The 17,070-nt window shown below is 47.8% G+C and overlaps 1 protein-coding gene across 1 annotated transcript in view; it reads right to left on the bottom strand.

The window, feature by feature from the left end:
- ADGRB1 (adhesion G protein-coupled receptor B1) overlaps positions 1–17,070 on the bottom strand; it is a gene marked incomplete at both ends in the record, with an annotated part of 212,136 nt that overhangs the window by 149,523 nt on the left and 45,543 nt on the right. The window contains 3 exons of the mRNA XM_082499435.1: positions 218–382; positions 6,239–6,346; positions 15,981–16,139. Coding sequence (XP_082355561.1) covers positions 218–382; positions 6,239–6,346; positions 15,981–16,139 — 432 coding nt within the window. The remainder of the gene's footprint in view (positions 1–217; positions 383–6,238; positions 6,347–15,980; positions 16,140–17,070) is intronic.

Raw genomic sequence — 17,070 nt, 5'->3', positions numbered from 1 at the left:
TAGATAGCATGGAATTGTCCATACGATGTAAAACAAGTGCCCATCGAGTGGTGTTTGGTCTAGAAAAGGTCTCTGTATGAGGTTTTAGGGTAAACAGAGAAGGAATGGGAAACAAAAACCGCCTCCCTCCAAGAAGATATCACAGTGGAGATATCACAGGCAGGCAGTGCATCTCCCTTCCCCTCCTGCCCATGCATACATGGAGCTCTCAGCCCACCTGGGCACACGGCAGAGTTGTTGCACTGTCTCTGCTCCCGGAGAGGGCCGCTGCACTGGGTGCTGTAGGAAGACGACACGCAGAACCTCGTCCTGGTCTGCCAGCCCTCCCCGCATGTGGTCGAACACACGCTCCACGGGGACCATTCCTCCGCCGCGGGGTCACCTGTTGGGATTGGAGCAGAAGGTGAGAACGTGGCATCCTTTGGTCATTGGATCTCCAGGGCAGTGCTTTGCAAGTTGCGCTTCACAAGTTGTTGGCCATCTGTGAAGCTGTGCAATGTGTCCCACATATGGTGTGAGAGCAAGGATGCAAGGGGATTGGTGAGAAAATGTGAGGGCTGACAATGGGCTAAAAGATTTTCGGGGGTACTGCATAGAGCTACAACTCACACACACACAGAAAAAAAAAAATAATTGGGAAGGACACTGTGACAGCATCAGGGCACTGGACAGGGCAAGGTCTGCCACTGATGACGAGGCGGTGTAGCCACTGCAGAACCATGTGAGCTGGGATACATGTCATCTACTCAGAGCTAGTACTAATTAAGTAATTATAATTAGACAGATATAGTGAACGTGTCCATAAATTGAGCGGTCGTAAGGATTCAACTCCTTTCCCTGCCTTCTCACAGCCCCTGCCAATGCAGACTGGCAGTGGAGGAGCAGACAAAATAGAAGATGACAGTGCCTGAGAAGGACATTGGCTGAAGTAATCCCACAGAGCTTTCTCGTGCCATCTCCTTCACCTGTGGGGAAGAGCTGCTTCGAGCACATGACGCAGAACAAGGCTGACTGTTCCCAGGCATCACACGGTTGATCGACTGCTTACCTGATGGGGCAGTATTGGAAAGGCAAGTAAAAGCATCCCATTGACCAAGAGATGGGAGTGGAAAGCAATGAGACATATTCCCTTTGTGATTAATATCCCTGCAGACAGATGCTCATGCCAGGGGTGTTTCAGCCAGACCACAGGCTCCAGATAAGTCACCAGAAGTGTGACATGGGCAGGGAAAGGACAGTTTTCCATTAGTTTCGTAGGCATTAGTTTATCCTTGTGAAGATGCCTTTCTCCCCAGATGAAAACAAAAGCTTGCTTTGTTTCATTTAATTAAGCCCTGCATTGTTTGGATTTTCACATTTTTAATGGATTACTAATGTTTACACATGATAAACCTAGAACATAGCATATGGCACAAATAAACACCAACACATCTTTGAGGATGCACGATAGAGGGGCGTACCCTTCTAGTAACGAGTTCTTCAGAACATCAGACTGCACCATGTCACATCATAACTAGATGCCTCTGGCAGACTATGGATGGTATAAGAAGGATCATGGCACTGGGTGCAGCAGGTAAGCATGGCTTCAGGGGTTGTGAGAACGTGGCACAGCCTGAGCTACCCCCAGCACTTGAATGTGTTTTCCTGCACCACTGCCCCATTCCCAAAGAAAACTGGACAGTAGATGCTGTATTAGATTGACGAGCTGCCACACGGAGCATGAAAGAGACTCCAGCAGTGGGCTGCTATGGCTTGAGATCTCAGCCTGCTTGGAGAACAGTGTGGGTTATAAACAAGCTGCATGAACGTCGGTGTCAGTACAGGAACTGTGATGGGGACTGTAAGGGTTGCAGACTACCAAACTGCCCAATACTACCTGAGCTGACCTAAAGCTGTGCAAGTATGACTTCTTCCTCAAGATGATATATTTATTTCCTAGTGTCGTAAGGGGACTTTGCTGCATGCAATGGAATTTTATGCAGGATTTCAACTGTTCATGGCTCTCATCAATCTGCTGATTGGGATTTGTGGTAGTTATCTGTGTTACTTGTCATGTGTGACGCTTTTCAGCACATCTACTTTGAATGTCTCTAGTCATTCAGGCAGTTGGTAGCTAAAACTATGCCCACTAATTGGAGGCTAGCGAATCAGTACATGCAGCCCTGTTGAAGGGAAAAAGTGTAGAGGAAGACCTGTCCTTGATGCAAAGCAGACAGGTTTTCATTCCTTCATTTACTGGCTGGAGTCAGAAAGAGGTGGAGGTGAGGATGAGTCTTTCTCCACCTCATCTGTGCCATTCATTGCAATGATTATCATGAGACATAAGTGCTTTTGTTCATTAAGCCAAAGTTGCTCAATACTGTTTCCCCTTGCTTTTGCGTTTGATTTCATTAATCTACCCAGCTGGTTCTAGTTAGATAAATGTTACGGACTGTTGGTCTTTCTCAGGGATGCGTAGGAGACAGTGTGTGTTTTGAGGCCTTGGGGCTTCAAGAAAACATTGCTCCCATATCCTGTTTCTCAAGTATTAGATCTCCTAGTATAGAAAGCTGCATTTCCATGGGAATTTTGCTGCCTTTCCAACAAGGAACTCAACTGGCTCTGTCAGACAGACAGTCCTGTGATACTTTGAGTTCGGGACCAGCAAGTTGCCTTTTTGATACCATCATTTGCCATCCAGAGTGTCCCAGATGTTAGGACATGCCTCTTTGGCCCACAAATCCCAGCCATTCCTGCTTCCTAGCCTGCTTGGATGCTGCACCGACAGATGATGCTTTTTCATTTCTCAGAGAAACCCCTCCATCGACCTTGGACAACCTCCCTAATATTGCACCCAGCAGCATCAATTCCCTCAGTGGCAGGGAGCTGGCCTTTCTTGGTAGTCAAACGCTGCCAGCTTGTGCCCAAAAATCTTCCTGAGAGGCCAGAGGTGGGACAGGGGAAACCTGCAGAGACATGGTGGCCTCCATCAGCAACTCATGGCTTGGAGAGCCTGCCATCCCACCACCTCCCCACTCAGACCTGGCTCTGTGGTTTTGCAGTCTCCATATTCAGAGAAGAGTTAGTGTGTCACTAGATGAATGGATGGCCTCTTTGAACCAAATTCGACCTCTTCTGCCTCTTTCCCCTTCTTTATTATGATTTTTGGCTTTTGCCCTTTCACAGTAGAAATATCTATGATTAGAGGTAAATCTCCTCAATTATCATCTCTCACATTGCACAACCCTTGTTTTTTTAAATCTATCATATAGTTTATTTTCCAAGTGCTGGTTACTCCTTTGGGTTTGGTCTTGTTTTGAACTAAGTGATTTATCTCAGCCAACTGGGACACTATGTCCAGTCTAGTCCCAAACTTTGCAGAAATTCAACTGGTTTTCAAACCATGCCAGACCCAGTTCTGAGATGCTCTCAGGGATCAGGACAAGCTCTCTCATTCTCCACCCAAGAGAAGCAGAATATTGCCCATTGCCAAAACTACGGATGAGAAGAATTTCTGCATTCCTGTGGGTCACATACACAACAACTTCAATTTACTGGATGCAATATCATCCAATTATTTATCCCAGAAGTGGTTCCTGACTCTGCTTTTTGATATAAGGTTAAGAGTCTACCATGCTCATCAGGTTTGAAAACCTCCTAATACAGCCTAGTACTGTCATATAAGTAGACCCACCAGAGATGTATTCCACCAAATTGGTCTTCACTCCCCAGAGGACAAGAGGCCATGCACTGCTCTCCTTCATGACTAGTGCCTGTAGACAGATATCTCTCCAGGATTGACCTTTGATTAGTCCTGTGATGCTCCAGGCTAGCTTGGGGGTTAACAGGAGTGCCCCAAAGGAGTTTTCAGGGGCAAGGACCCCACTTCAGCTGGGAAGACAGACCTTTGCAGGGCTTACTGCTCCCACAGATCCAGCTGCAGCACCTCTCCTGCAGCTGGAGAGGTTCCAGCAGGTGCTGCAGAAGGAGACACATTGGGCAATGCTCCACAGGGACGTAGCACTGCAATCTAGGATCCTTTCCAGCACCTGGCCAGCCCTGAGAGCAACAGAGTTGGCCTTGCAGAGAGCTCAGCTGGATATGGGGTCCCCATCAGTGCTTGCAGCTTCCCTGTGACACTTTGTGCCTTGTCACTAATGGAACAGCACATCGCTGTCATCCCTTTGCCAGAATCCCTTTTTTTTTTTGGTGTCATCTGTCAATCTGACATCTCACCATGTGCATTTTTGCTCACATCCTGATGTTGGCAAAGACCTCTTGGAAGCAGTCTGTGGGCTAAGCTGGGAGGGCCCATGCCAGGGACCTGCTGGGCTGGATCTCACTCTCATGCTATTGCTGGGAGACACGTGGGCAGCCAGCGGCACCGCAGATGAGAGCACAACTGTGCCAGAGCCTGTGGGCCAACAGGACCTGAAGACCAGGGATGCTGAGGGTGGGCAGGAGCAAACACTAACTCCTGCTAGATAGGGCCTTCCTTAGACACTAACCTTCAGCTAGACAGGGCCATCCCCTCATCGTTAGTTCTTATAGCTGGCATCAGCTGGTTTTTGTATTTCATATTTTTCCAGGTCTTCAGTGGATGTGAAACGACTTATCCCCTACAAACTGTATGAATTGCTAAGGAAGACTTCGTCTTTGCCTTGGTATCCCACACTAAAGACTCCCTCTAATTCCCATTCCTGGGCTGTACCCTCTGGCTGGTCTTTACATCTCCTTCATCCTCATCTCCTTGAAAAACCTGGGTGCAATTGCTCCTCCTGGGGCAGCAGCAGGGGCGTGGTGAGCTCACAACAAGGCAAAACACATCTTCCCAGCTGGGTCTCCCATCCCATGTTGCACTCAGGGATACCACAGCCCAAGTCAGCCGTGCTACAGCAGAAGCTATGACAGCAACGAGTTAACAGAGATGTCACTGAGTCCAGATGCAGTATCCAGCTGCACGGCAGGAAAAAATGCCAAGCTGTTAACCTGATGGCTGAGCTACAGGCTGGAACAAAGCACCAGGGAAGCACCTGGGGCCGGGCAGAGGAGGAACAATAGAGGACATCACAGGACCTGCCTGGGAGTGCCTTCTCTTCCCCTCCATTTGGACATGTGTGACTGAGAGACTGAGCTCAGCTTCACCAGGTTACAGCAGCGCCAATGCCCTCCCTCTCCCGCAGGCTTTTGCCAGCTGCCAGGGATCCTTCAGCAACTGAGCTGCTCCCACCGGAGGGAGCAGATTCAATACACGGTAGCAAGGAAATTCAGACCATCTCCTGCCTTGTTTTGAAAGCCACAACTCCAGCTGCTGCCCAATCAACCCTGGAGCCTTAACAGCATGGTGCTGCTTCCTGACGCTGCACATTGCTGGGTTAGACAGAGCACAACTAAGTTACACCAGAATATGACCCTCTCTGCCTTATAATCTATTTCACAGCTCTGGCTCTTTGAATCACCTGTCTGAAGACTTTCTAGAGCACAAACTGTTTGCATGGTCACCGGGCCATGATTTTAACCTGTAGCTAGGGTCAGCACACCTTGCTTTGCCCAAGACCCGTGACACATTCAGCTCCTGCCATGAAAGGCAGCTGTGAGGGAACAGCATAAAACCTCTCCAGATTGGAGCTGGCATGCATCTAGGTTCAATTCATTCCCATCTTCCCAGATCCCACTCTCTGATATTACTACATATTATTCCCCTCCTACTGCAGGAGGGTGGGAAGGTCCTACTGCAAAACCTACCAGATACAAATCCTTGCACCGCACTAAAGACCCAGCGACAGAGGAAAGCAGTCCTGTTCTCTCCCCATCACACCCTGCATGCGTCCTCCTAGTGTGGAGGACATGGACATGAGCAAAGAGCGTGTGTTGCAGTAAGGTCAGCTTTGGCTTAATGAACCATGGCTTTTTAGATAGTTCAGACAAAGCAGTGATGTAGAAGTAGGCAGGGTGATGAGAAGGGGTCTCTGAGAAGCATGGTCTGGTTAGGGCTTTACATCTAACCCTTTTTGCCTTCTCTGGCTAACAGCAACAACACAAAAACCTGTAGGACAATGGGATGAGAACAGAGTGATGACTATTTGCTCAGTGTGTGACTTGTTGGATAAGCCCACACTAACCTGGGAGGAAAAGAGTTGGTTAGCTGAGTGATTGAAACAGCAAAGCGAGTCAATGCAGTCAGCCCGGCCCAGCCGGGAAGTGCAGTGACCAGGCAATGTGCCGGCTCCAGAGGCTGTTGTGGTAGGTCAGAGCTTACCTATTTGAGGTGCAGGGTACCCGTAGTGCTGCAGTTCATCAGTGTCCTCTCGCTTTCTGTTATCTGTGGACCTCAGCGATTGGCTTCTGGAATTATAGCGTCCATTGGCTATGGCAAGGTAATGGGTCATGTAAATACACCTCGGTTCACTCTGCAAGATCTTTCACTACAAAGGTTACACGTATAAACAACAGCGACCTGCAATGTTTGGTTGACACGATCACTTGCTTTCCAACCCCAGCACCCCTGGCCACCAGCAGTCCCCAAAATTTTCGCATCGAGACAGCCTGCGGGACTCAGCCTGGCTGGCAGTTCAACCCCTTGTTTCTCAGTGAGACCTGGGACCATGCAGAATATGATGCCTTCTGCCTGGTCATTAATCAATTTCAATGATTTTCTAGGGCATCTGTACTCTTTGCTGTACTTGTGGAGGATTTAGCTTTTTCAGATGCTCTGGCAATGAATCCCACCATCCCTAGCAGTGTTTTGAGATCTATGGAGATGATTGGCAGTGGTTTTTTGGTGGAAAACTCTGCCTTGCAACCAACATCTACTTAGCAATGTCCTGTGGAGTAACCAGAAAATGCTGAGTGGAGCAGGCAGGTGAGGGCAGATGAAAAGGAAAGGGACAGCTCAAAAGGATGTCTCCTTCACAGATTCTATCCTACCGCCAGCAACAAAGAGATGAAGGTCTGGTATCAACAAAGTGACTTATGTACCAACAGAGCTATGGCTGGGCACCTTTCCAACTCAGGTAAAAGAGCAAAGCTCCCACCCTTCATGTCCTAACTGAAAATCTCCCACTGAAGACCATGGTCTTGAGATCAGAAGGTAAATAGTGCATCCACTGTAAAGGCATTTGACTCCTGATGGACAGCGAACACAACTGTTCTTTCCAACTCAACAGTTCTTCCAGCTTTGCATTTGCATCCCATGTGGATCAGCCCTGGATTTGCTACAGGGGAAATTAAATTTCCATTTTACATGTTATTGGGCATGTTGCAACCTTGACACATGCACTTCCCAGTAAACAGAGAAACAACCAAGCAATAGCAACCAAATCCCGCCCACCAGTACTGCCTGCTGTAAATCAGGAGAGCTCAGCTGACTCCACCAGAGTCATGCAGAATAGCAGAGAGCAGAGCTGAGCCCGAGTAATCTGTGATCTGGCAACCAATTTGTTTCCAAACAACAAGTACCAGACAGAGGATCTTTTTCCCCGAGGAGGTAAAACAGTCAGACATTTTTTCAAGAACTACAAACTGCCAACAGATGAAATGGTGACAAATTTGATCCCGGAACTCTGAGAAAATGAATAAAGGTTAATGAAGTTTCATTGTGGTGGCACAAGTCTTTATTGCCATCCAAAAAGGGAAAGCAGAGGAGGGAGGAATGATTCAGAGAGTCCCTGCCAGGAGCCAGACTTTATATTCAGCAGCTTGGTTCATGGAAGAAGCCCATCTAGTTTGTGAAATTATATTATTCCCCATTACTGTTGCCTGAAAGCAGGACTTATGGAACCTAGGAACTGGTCATGCCAACTCCTCCAAACTTTCCCAGCACTGACTGGTTGCAGGCTGCTGGCTGGAGGGGATGAATGGGATAGGATGGAGTAGTCACTTGCCTGCCGCCATCAAGGGAAAAGCACCGACAGCCGGACATCGGGACTACAAACATCCTGATATTTGCATACATCTTGGTTTTGCCTGGGTCTGTACTGGAATAGAAAGGGTCCAAATCCTATGTTTTTAACAGCTACAAAGTAATGGGATTTTCCTTTGTGAAATTCAATTTTTAAAAAATGTCACTGTCACTCACTTTCCAATATCCAGTGTCTTGAGTTTGCTTAGGGGACAGGTTAAATTAGTCCCATATTCAGGACACATCGGAAACCCTGCTCCATTCCCATCACCCATTGCTGGCTCTACCCATGCACTTTCATTTGCTCTGATTTAAGTCCTTTTCATAAAAGCATACAAGCCACAGGAGGACACAAAATCTCCATCTGCAGTAAATCCCAAAGACTCCCCAGAGATTTGTTTAGGCTTGGAGGACAAACAGGGACTGGGCAACAAGGAGTAGATGTGGAGATTGGATGGCTTTGTCAGCTGCCCAGAACAAGGAAGGTAACACGGAAAACCTGTGATTGAATATCCCAGAAGCAGCCAGTAAGCATGGATGGATGGACAGAGAGACAGCAAGCAGAACAGAAGGAAGGAAAGATTAAAAAAAAAAAAAAAACAAAAACAAAATAAAAGCTTTAAAAGCAGCCTTGGCATCCTGGACCTCCTCTCACCAGTTATTTGGGCCCCATGCTATTAGTATCTCCTCATGACTGATCCTGATCTCAAAGGAGCTGCACGATTTCCTTTGCTCCCTGATGGATATGACAAGCCTGCGCTGTTATTGCTCATCTTAATTAAAGGCAATCAGGTCTAGCGGCTGAATGTGTGACCCGTCCATCTTGCTCTAAGCCTCCCCTGGCAAAGAATGCCTCCAGACCCGTGCTGGGGTCGTGCCGTTGCACCAGACAGGCTGCCTCTCCTTTGGAAAAGGTGCTGCAGAGGAGCAGGTCTGTCTCCATTTAACACAGAGCATGGCTTAGATTTAACCTGGACAGTTACCTTGCATATATGCAAAAATCAGTTGTGATTCTGAACAAAGCAGGACAAAGCCAGGTCCCTTATTCACAAGACATAGTTGGTGCAAATGATGCTGTATTGTGGGTTTTATGCACCTGAATTTTAGGGGGTGGAGGCCACAAAACAAAAGCAGTAGGGAACTGGTGGGATTTCAGCAGCCCACTTCCCACAGCAGGGTGAGTGGAGAGGAACAATGGCAGGATGAAAGGAAGACCTAGACTAGATTTACATCCCTGCTGTATAAATGCTGTGAGGATGGCACACCATAGGAAGGTTCTACAGAGAGATCTGGACAGGCTGGATCAATGGGCCGAGGCCAATGGTATGAGGTTCAACAAGGCCAAGTCTTGAGTCACAACACTTGAGTCACAACAACCCCTTGCAGCACTACAGGCGTGGGACAGAGTGGCTGGAAAGCTGCCCGGCAGAGAAGGACCTGGGAGTGTTGGTCAATAGACGTCTGAATATGAGCCAGCAGTGTGCCCAGGTGGACAAGAAGGCCAACAGCATCCTGGCCTGTATCAACAATGGTGTGGCCAGCAGGACTAGGGCAGTGATCGTCCCCCTGTACTGCGTACTGGTGAGACCCCACCTCAAATACAGTCTTCAATTTTGGGCCCCTCACTACAAAAACGACATTGAGGTGTTGGAGCGTGTCCAGAGAAGGGCAACAAAGCTGGTGAGGGGTCTGGAGAACAAGTCTTATGAGGAGCGGCTGAGGGAACTGGGGTTGTTTAGCCTGGAGAAAAGGAGGCTGAGGGGAGACCTTATCGCTCTCTACAACTACCTGAAAGGAGGGTGTAGCGAGGTGGGGGTCGGTCTCTTCTCCCAAGTAATAAGAGATAGGACAAGAGAAAATGGCCTTAAGTTGTGGCAGGGGAGGTTTAGATTGGATATTAGGAAAAATTTCTTCACCGAAAGTGTTATCAAAGATAGGAAGAGGCTGTCCAGGGAAGTGGTTGAGTCGCCATCCCTGGAGGCATTTAAAAGACACGTAGATGTAGTGCTGAAGAACATGGTTTAGTGGTGGTTTTGGCAGTACTAGGTTTATGGTTAGACTTGATGATCTTAAAGGTTTCTTCCAGTCATAATTATTCTATGTTTCTTATAGATATTGCTTATAAATACTTAAAGGGTGGGTGCCAGGAGGATGGGGCCAGGCTCTTTTCGGTGGTGCCCAGTGACAGGACAAGAGGTAATGGGCACAAACTTGAGTATAGGAAGTTCCACCTAAACATGAGGAGGAACTTCTTTACCTTGAGGGTGGCAGAGCACTGGCACAGGCTGCCCAGGGAGGTGGTGGAGTCTCCATCTCTGGAGACATTCAAAACACACCTGGACGCGTTCCTGTGCAACCTGCTCTAAGGTGTCCCTGCTCTGGCAGGGGGGTTGGACTAGATGATCTGGAGGTCTCCAGATGACTTCCAACCCTATGATTCTATGATTCTGTGGTTCTAAGAAATACCCAGTACTGCAGAGAAGCTCTCAGGAAGGCTGGAGAAATAATGCCCCTTGGGATTGAAACACCGAGATATTTCAATTGCAAGCAAAGGAAAGCGTGTAAGATTTTGGAAGAACATAGCTCAGATGTGGATGGGGAGGATCATCTTGCAATGCTGGCAGTAGTGGGAAGAAGAAGCAGGTGACCAACACTTCTAATGAGAACGTGTAATGTGTCAGACAGCACTTTGAAACACAACCAAAGGAAAAAAAAAATGAATGCAGAGACTTTGCAGTGGTATGGGCCAAGGTTTTACCATCCAAACATGTCTCACCAGAGCTACACACTCTTTCCTCTGTACTCATCCCCCAAACAGGAGAGACAAAGAAAATAGCAGCATCATGAAAATTATTCAGTCAAGCTGGGGTGGTGGGAAAGAAAGGGTGGACTGGAGCAAAGAGTGGAAAGGGATGATTAAAAAAAAAACATTGAAATGGGGTAAATGTATCTCAGTACAATAAAACTGAAGGAGAAGCTGTTGGCTACGGACTTTTAAGGGCATCTGGCATCTGCTAAAAGAGTAAAAGTGAGGAGGGCAGAATCACTTACAAGCCCTACCATCCAGGGACTGGAGAAGAGGGTCATTCGAAGGCCACTTGGATATACGGCAATTGCTGCAGTTAAGGAAATGGCCCAAAACATCTCTGTTTGAACATCTGAGACTTGTGAAAATGTCTCTGGGTGAGATGCGTGACTCCCAGAAATGGAATGTCCAAAAGACCATCAAAAGAGGGGACTGAGTGAAGTCTCTGCACGCAGTAGCAGGTATGTATAGGAGAAGGTGCTCTTCCAGCTTGCAACAAATTCTAGCCTGGCCTGTGGGGAACGAAGACGCTCTCACACATGCACAGGATATTTCAGCTCAGTGGTTGCAGCAAAAAGGCTATTTTTAATGAAAATCAGGGTCGGTAGAGAATAAGACTGAGGCTCAGTCCTTTGAATGTCATGTGCAACATGCGTTTCTTCACACCACTAACGGTTACGCAGCTGAAGGGGTAGTTCCTGAACCCGCTCGATGCTGGATATCCAGCATGGATGGATGGAACTGCACTGGTGTCACACTTCTAAGCTTGAGGGCAGGATGCAGCCGCCCCCTTCCCAGCCTAGGGGAGACTGTAGCTGCCCGCTCTGCATATTCATAAATGTCAGAGATGGTTTTGCATTGCCTCTGCCAGATGGGATGGCAGGATTTCAGCTGGCTCCTCTGCCGATTTTCATTCCCCAGGAAAAAATGCAGGCCGCCTACATCTCTGATTGTTCTTACATTTCTCCGGCACTGCCGAATTCCAGCACCCAGGTCGGGCCTGTGACATCCCTCCTCTGGTTTGGATGTTGTCCTGCTACGTTGCCCTTCCAGCCTCCGCACCAAGACCCTTGGCATGCCAGGTTGTAAGCAACCACATCTTTTAGAACCATGCAGCTAAGAGGGGCTACCAGAGCACAGCGGGTGCCCCCTTCCATCCAAAGGGGGTGGGCCTGGAGAGCTTCTCTGCAAGCACTTGCCACCACACTCGGGTTGGCTTTATTTCCTCCCTCTGTAAAACAGCAGCTCTTAGCCAAATCCAACAGATGGAGGAAATCTCCCCTGTCTGTGCCGGAGAGGAGGATATCACCAGGTCCTTTGCCTCCAGCAAGGAAAAAACAGAGTTACAACAAACACTGAATGTTGTCCTTCAGATTATGTCTCTTGAGCTGAACAGCTGCCATGAAAAAAGGCTCTGCCTCAGCCAAGCTGCTGTTACCAGACAAAGTTTCCTTTCCAGTTTGGCATTAACCTCCGTTCCAATTTTTCTTCAGTGTTTTACAGCTTTGGGTTTTGCCCATGGAGATAACTTACCTGGCTCACTTGCTGTTGGGCTTGGATATGTATTCCTGGGGAAATTTAGCCAGATGAAGATTATCAAGCAAGAGACTGCGCTACATGAAACAGCAGAGATGGTGGCCAAAGCAAGTAGAAAAACATAGTCTGCATGCAATTGGCACCTGTGGAGTCAATCAGCTATCCCTGTGCAGTGATTTCGAACAACGCTATGGCCTCCAGACAACATGTTTAGGCTCAGCTCTGGGAACCACATGGCTGTACCTATATTTCAGTGACCAAGCTGCCAGAAGTGACACCTCTTGGAAAGGCTGAGAGCCACCATTCCCGCTGCTGAGACCTGCTGAAGGTCCACCTGGGCAGCTCTGGAAGAGAAAGCATGGCAAGACCTGGAGAAAGTCCACCTGGGGCAGGAGCTGCGTGACAAGGAAGGTTAGATCCCTGTAGTGCATTTGCCATGGCCAGGCAAAATAAAACAACAAATGAAACCCTCACAGATCCTCCGCAAAAGTTCATCTCAGCAGCTCCAGGGAGCTGAGTGGCAGCACCCAAAGTTTTTCCCACTGAGAAGCCAATCCCGATGCAGTATCAGACTAAGAACTCTCCTTGCTGCTGGAGATCCAAATAAACAGCTAAAACACTCTCGCCAATCACCCATCAGCTTATGAGACATTTTGGCAGAAGCAAGAAAGGAGAAGCTAAAGAAAAGAGATGGGCTTACCCTTGTTTTGAAGGCGGTTGTGGGTTTTGTGTTATTCTAACCTAACTTGCTCGGCCAGTAACTTTTACTTTTTACTTTTCAGTGGTGGGATTCATTTCCTTGGACAGGTTTTAATTTGCCTCCACAGCAAAGAGGAAAACATCCGAGCACTCATCCCCGTTTTGTTTTGTTCTTTTGTCAGGATTATAGATGGCCCTTTGGTCAAGGAAAAGAATATTTTTTCCTGTTTGTTTTCTACTAGAATATTAATGTCTCAGCTACTCCACAATACCTGGAGAGCTAGTCAGGTGTTATTACAAGCTACTGAAATGTTGCACAATTCCGGATAAAGATGTTATTCTGTCCAGTTCTTCTTCTTTTTATTTTATTTCTTTTAATTAAAAAAAAAATAATTAGAATCTATTTAACTCCAACGTATGATGAACACTTAGGAAAATAACAGTTCAAGTGGAAGAATGAACATCCTACTCATCCCTAACAAATCTATGAGCAAAAGTCAGTATGAGAATAACAGTGACACATTTAAACCAGAAGGATTTATAGTCTACCTTTAAACCCTCTCAGGTTTTGGCACAGATCACAGTAAAGAGAAGGAAATGATATCTGCAGAAAAATTAAAAGCCCTTCCTGGGTCAAAAGTGCACCCCTCTTGTGTGCACTTTTTCATGGCTGCAAAGGCAACAAGGGACAGATTCACTGAGGAGCAAGTTCAGAGCCAAACGCACAGCTTTGGTAGATACGAGGAGATACAAGTTCATCTTGAGGTAGGACACAGACCTCAAGATATGCATGAGCAAGTCTTGAAAGATTAATTGTTCATATCTTCCCTCAAATGCTTTCCAGCGTGAAAGCGTCACAAAGGGGCTCAGCAGTTTGTCTGCAAAGAGGCCCTTGGGAAAATTAATCAGAAATAACTTATTTATTTCAAAGGGATAAATCAATTTGTGCTGCCCCACTCTGTGGGTGTATTTTCTTTCCAAACTAGGGCCTTCCACTTCGCTCAAGATCCTTTCTTCCCAAATAAATTCAGCTGAACTAACCACACTGCAATTAGGAGTAAGAGTTGACTGGGGACATAATGGAAAGAGGACAGGAAGACAAGTGAAATCATTTTTTTGAATCATAGCCCCCACCCCAGGCACACTCAGGCTTTTCTGCACTCAGGATCAGCTTTGTGTTCTGGAAAAAACGAGTGAGTAAATAGTGAATAAATAGGGATTCATCCTTCGCTGCTGTGCTCTGCGCAATGAGTGGAGCTGGAAACCCAACCCAGACTTCCAGACTTCAGGGTTTCCCACCATCCCACTTCATCCTTCCTTGCCATGGCCACCTCAGGAGATCTATCATGAAGAGGAGCAAAGTTTTGCCCCTGGGTTAGATCAAGGGAAGGTGTTATGCCCCTTGCTCAGTGCTGGTGAGGTTGGACCTGGAAAACCGTGTCCAGTCTTGGGACTCCCAGTTCAAGAGGTATTTGCAGGAATCAAACAGGTCCCATGGAGGGCTTTGAAGATGGCTAATGATGGGGATGGATATTCTACAAAAAGAGTCTGGGGAGTTGGGTCCCCCCTTTGTTTGTCCAGCACAGGAGGGGTACTCCAAGGATTTTTTTTCGCCTGTTGTCTCATGGGCCCCCACGTTCACAGAAGGGCCACACCTGCAGAGTGCCCTCTACCCACCCACAATACCTTCTCCACCTTCTTCTCCTTCACAGCATTATCCACCAAGACCATTGTGGCCTTTCCTCCAGCTCCACTCAGTAGCACTCAAGTCCCACAGCTGGACCCCCTTTTGGGTCCAGCTTCCAGGTCCCTGCCCACAGATGGATGCGCTCTTACCCTCACTGCCCCAAGCCACAGCTGCGTTATGACTCCAAAGTCCCCAATAAGCGTGGGGGATATAGATTAAATTTCCCTAGTGTGGGCGAACCTCAGAGGGAAATTAGCAACTGTGAGTCAAGGGGATGAAATATATTAGAAGGTTTCATTTACAAAAAAAAAAAAAAAAAAAAAAAAGAGAAGAAAAAAGCCTAATTGCAACATGATTTAAATTTATGGAAGTGGTAAAAAATGCATGAAATCATTTTAGCTCTTATTAGAGGAATATATTTATGTCCCTTTATTTGAACTTCCCCTTTATCAGGAGATACTTCCCTGCCTTTGAAGACAGCTGAACTTTCCCTAGTTATTTGACTAGTCGGAGGAGTTATTCAAATATTCTCTACTATGAATTTGAAATAAAAAGAAGGGAATAATTATAATCAACCATTCACTTGCATTTGCTGGGCTGAGCTGCTTCTGCTGTTGTTTTTTCTTCTTCATCCCCCTCTCCACTCAGCTAGTGAAAAAGAAGCACTGGGGATGAAAGCAGTGCAGGTCACCAGCTCCACCCATCGATATCTCCCTGATGACTGACACTGATAATTTGTCCCCTGCCCTCTGGAGAAGAGGACGTGGAGAGCAGCTGCATTACAGGAGGAGAGTGGAGCATCTGCCAAAGACTTTGCCTTGCTCAAGCCCTGTGTTTTGTCTATCAGACAGATCTTTCTCCACATCTTAACGTTGTAGGCCTCGTTTTGTAAAAGAAAGGGACAACACCACTGGTCTTGGAAGGTGAACTAAGCCAAAAGGTTAGTACAACTCTTAGCTGCATGCTTTATTTATTTGGGAGGGAGGTTCCAACTATCAATGAAATGCTTTTAAGGGTCTATATTTTTTCCTATCGGTGGCAGATTTATCACCAGCATATGAATACCTGCTTATAGATTCCTATAGGTCAACCCCTCTTGTAGGGGGCAAAGGGCTACATTTGCAGGTGTGTGTGTCAGAAGACGCGTGTCAGCACGTGTGCGTGTGCATGCGTGACCGCGAGACAGGCAGGGAAGGGCAGGGCCATGCACAGCCGAAGTCGCATGCTCCCCTGGGTTTGCCGCTCTGACACGGACCTTCAGTGCTTTCCCCATGTCTTTAGAGCATCCTCCATTATTTACGGCGATGAGGCCGCGCTCCCCCTGAGAAGAGCGACCCACTCGCGCGTGTGCAAGGGAACATGCCTCCACTTACTATTGCACGCCTTCCTATTGCACAGCCGTCCTTCCTCCAGGACTCCCTCGCAGACAAGACCTTCATTGGGAAGGGGTTTGCAGGTGCGCATGCGGGTCTGCAGGCCTCCCCCGCAGTCCTTGGTGCAGTCGCCCCAAGCCGACCACGGGTTCCAACCACCTGGGCAAAATCCAGAAAATCCCCGTCAGCTTCAGTGAGAGCCAAACACCCAGGAAGCCAAGGCACTGCTGGCCCAGCAGACCCCACAACATACCCACTGCCAAGCCCCGAAACTGGAATGTCTTTAAATGTGGTAGGACTAGACACCACAGGGTAGCCCAGAAAGTCAAGAGATAGAAGGGGAAGGGAGAAGCATTGTCTTTTCGTTGACCTCTCACCACCTGTTCCTTATCTCTAAACAGGGACTTTGCCTTCCTGGAAACCTTGCCCCATTTCTAACAAGTCTAGCTCTTCCTGTGCTGCTGTGGCAAATAAGTCTTCTCCTCTGAGGAGACCCTGTGCACATTTTGTAGCCTGTTGGTTCCTAACCCCAGAAGGCACTTGCAAAAAACACTTCAAGATACACATCCAGTATCGATGAAGTTGCCTCTCCTTCCTTTTCCCCCACACAAACACGTGTCCCTGTGTGCAGACAGCTTAACGGAGCTGGGAACAGGTAAGGGTCTTATCACCCACTCATCCCCAAGAGGACACTCCTTTTGCCCACACTGCAGATACCACCAGCCACATAGAGGCATTGCTTTCAAGGACAGCTTTGGTGGGGGAACGATATTCCCCTCTAGCACCCTTGCAGCACCCACAGGGAGCAACCTGTGAGGTTCATAAGATGAAGGTGCTTTTTGGCTTCCTTTCCCAGTCATGCTCAGCGTTGGTGTCAGCAACACGCAGCTTTCCCCCTTGTACCACCAGCTACAGCCCCGCAAGCTGGTGGAGCCAGCAAGCCTCTTGCTGCAGGGATGATCCTGCCACTTGCAGAAGGGAAATGCTGAGCCTCTCCAGCCTTCTCCACCCTACGTCTTTCCAGCTTGCTGCCAAGAACAACAAGAAGGCCATCTCAATCTGGCTTGCCACGCACTGGCCAAAGCCTTGC

Source organism: Vanellus vanellus, assembly GCF_965231255.1.
Source record: "Vanellus vanellus genome assembly, chromosome: 2".
In the NCBI taxonomy this organism is placed as follows: Eukaryota; Metazoa; Chordata; class Aves; order Charadriiformes; family Charadriidae; genus Vanellus; species Vanellus vanellus.
Note: the sequence above shows the minus strand (reverse complement) of the source record. Positions and strands in the feature narration are given on the sequence as shown.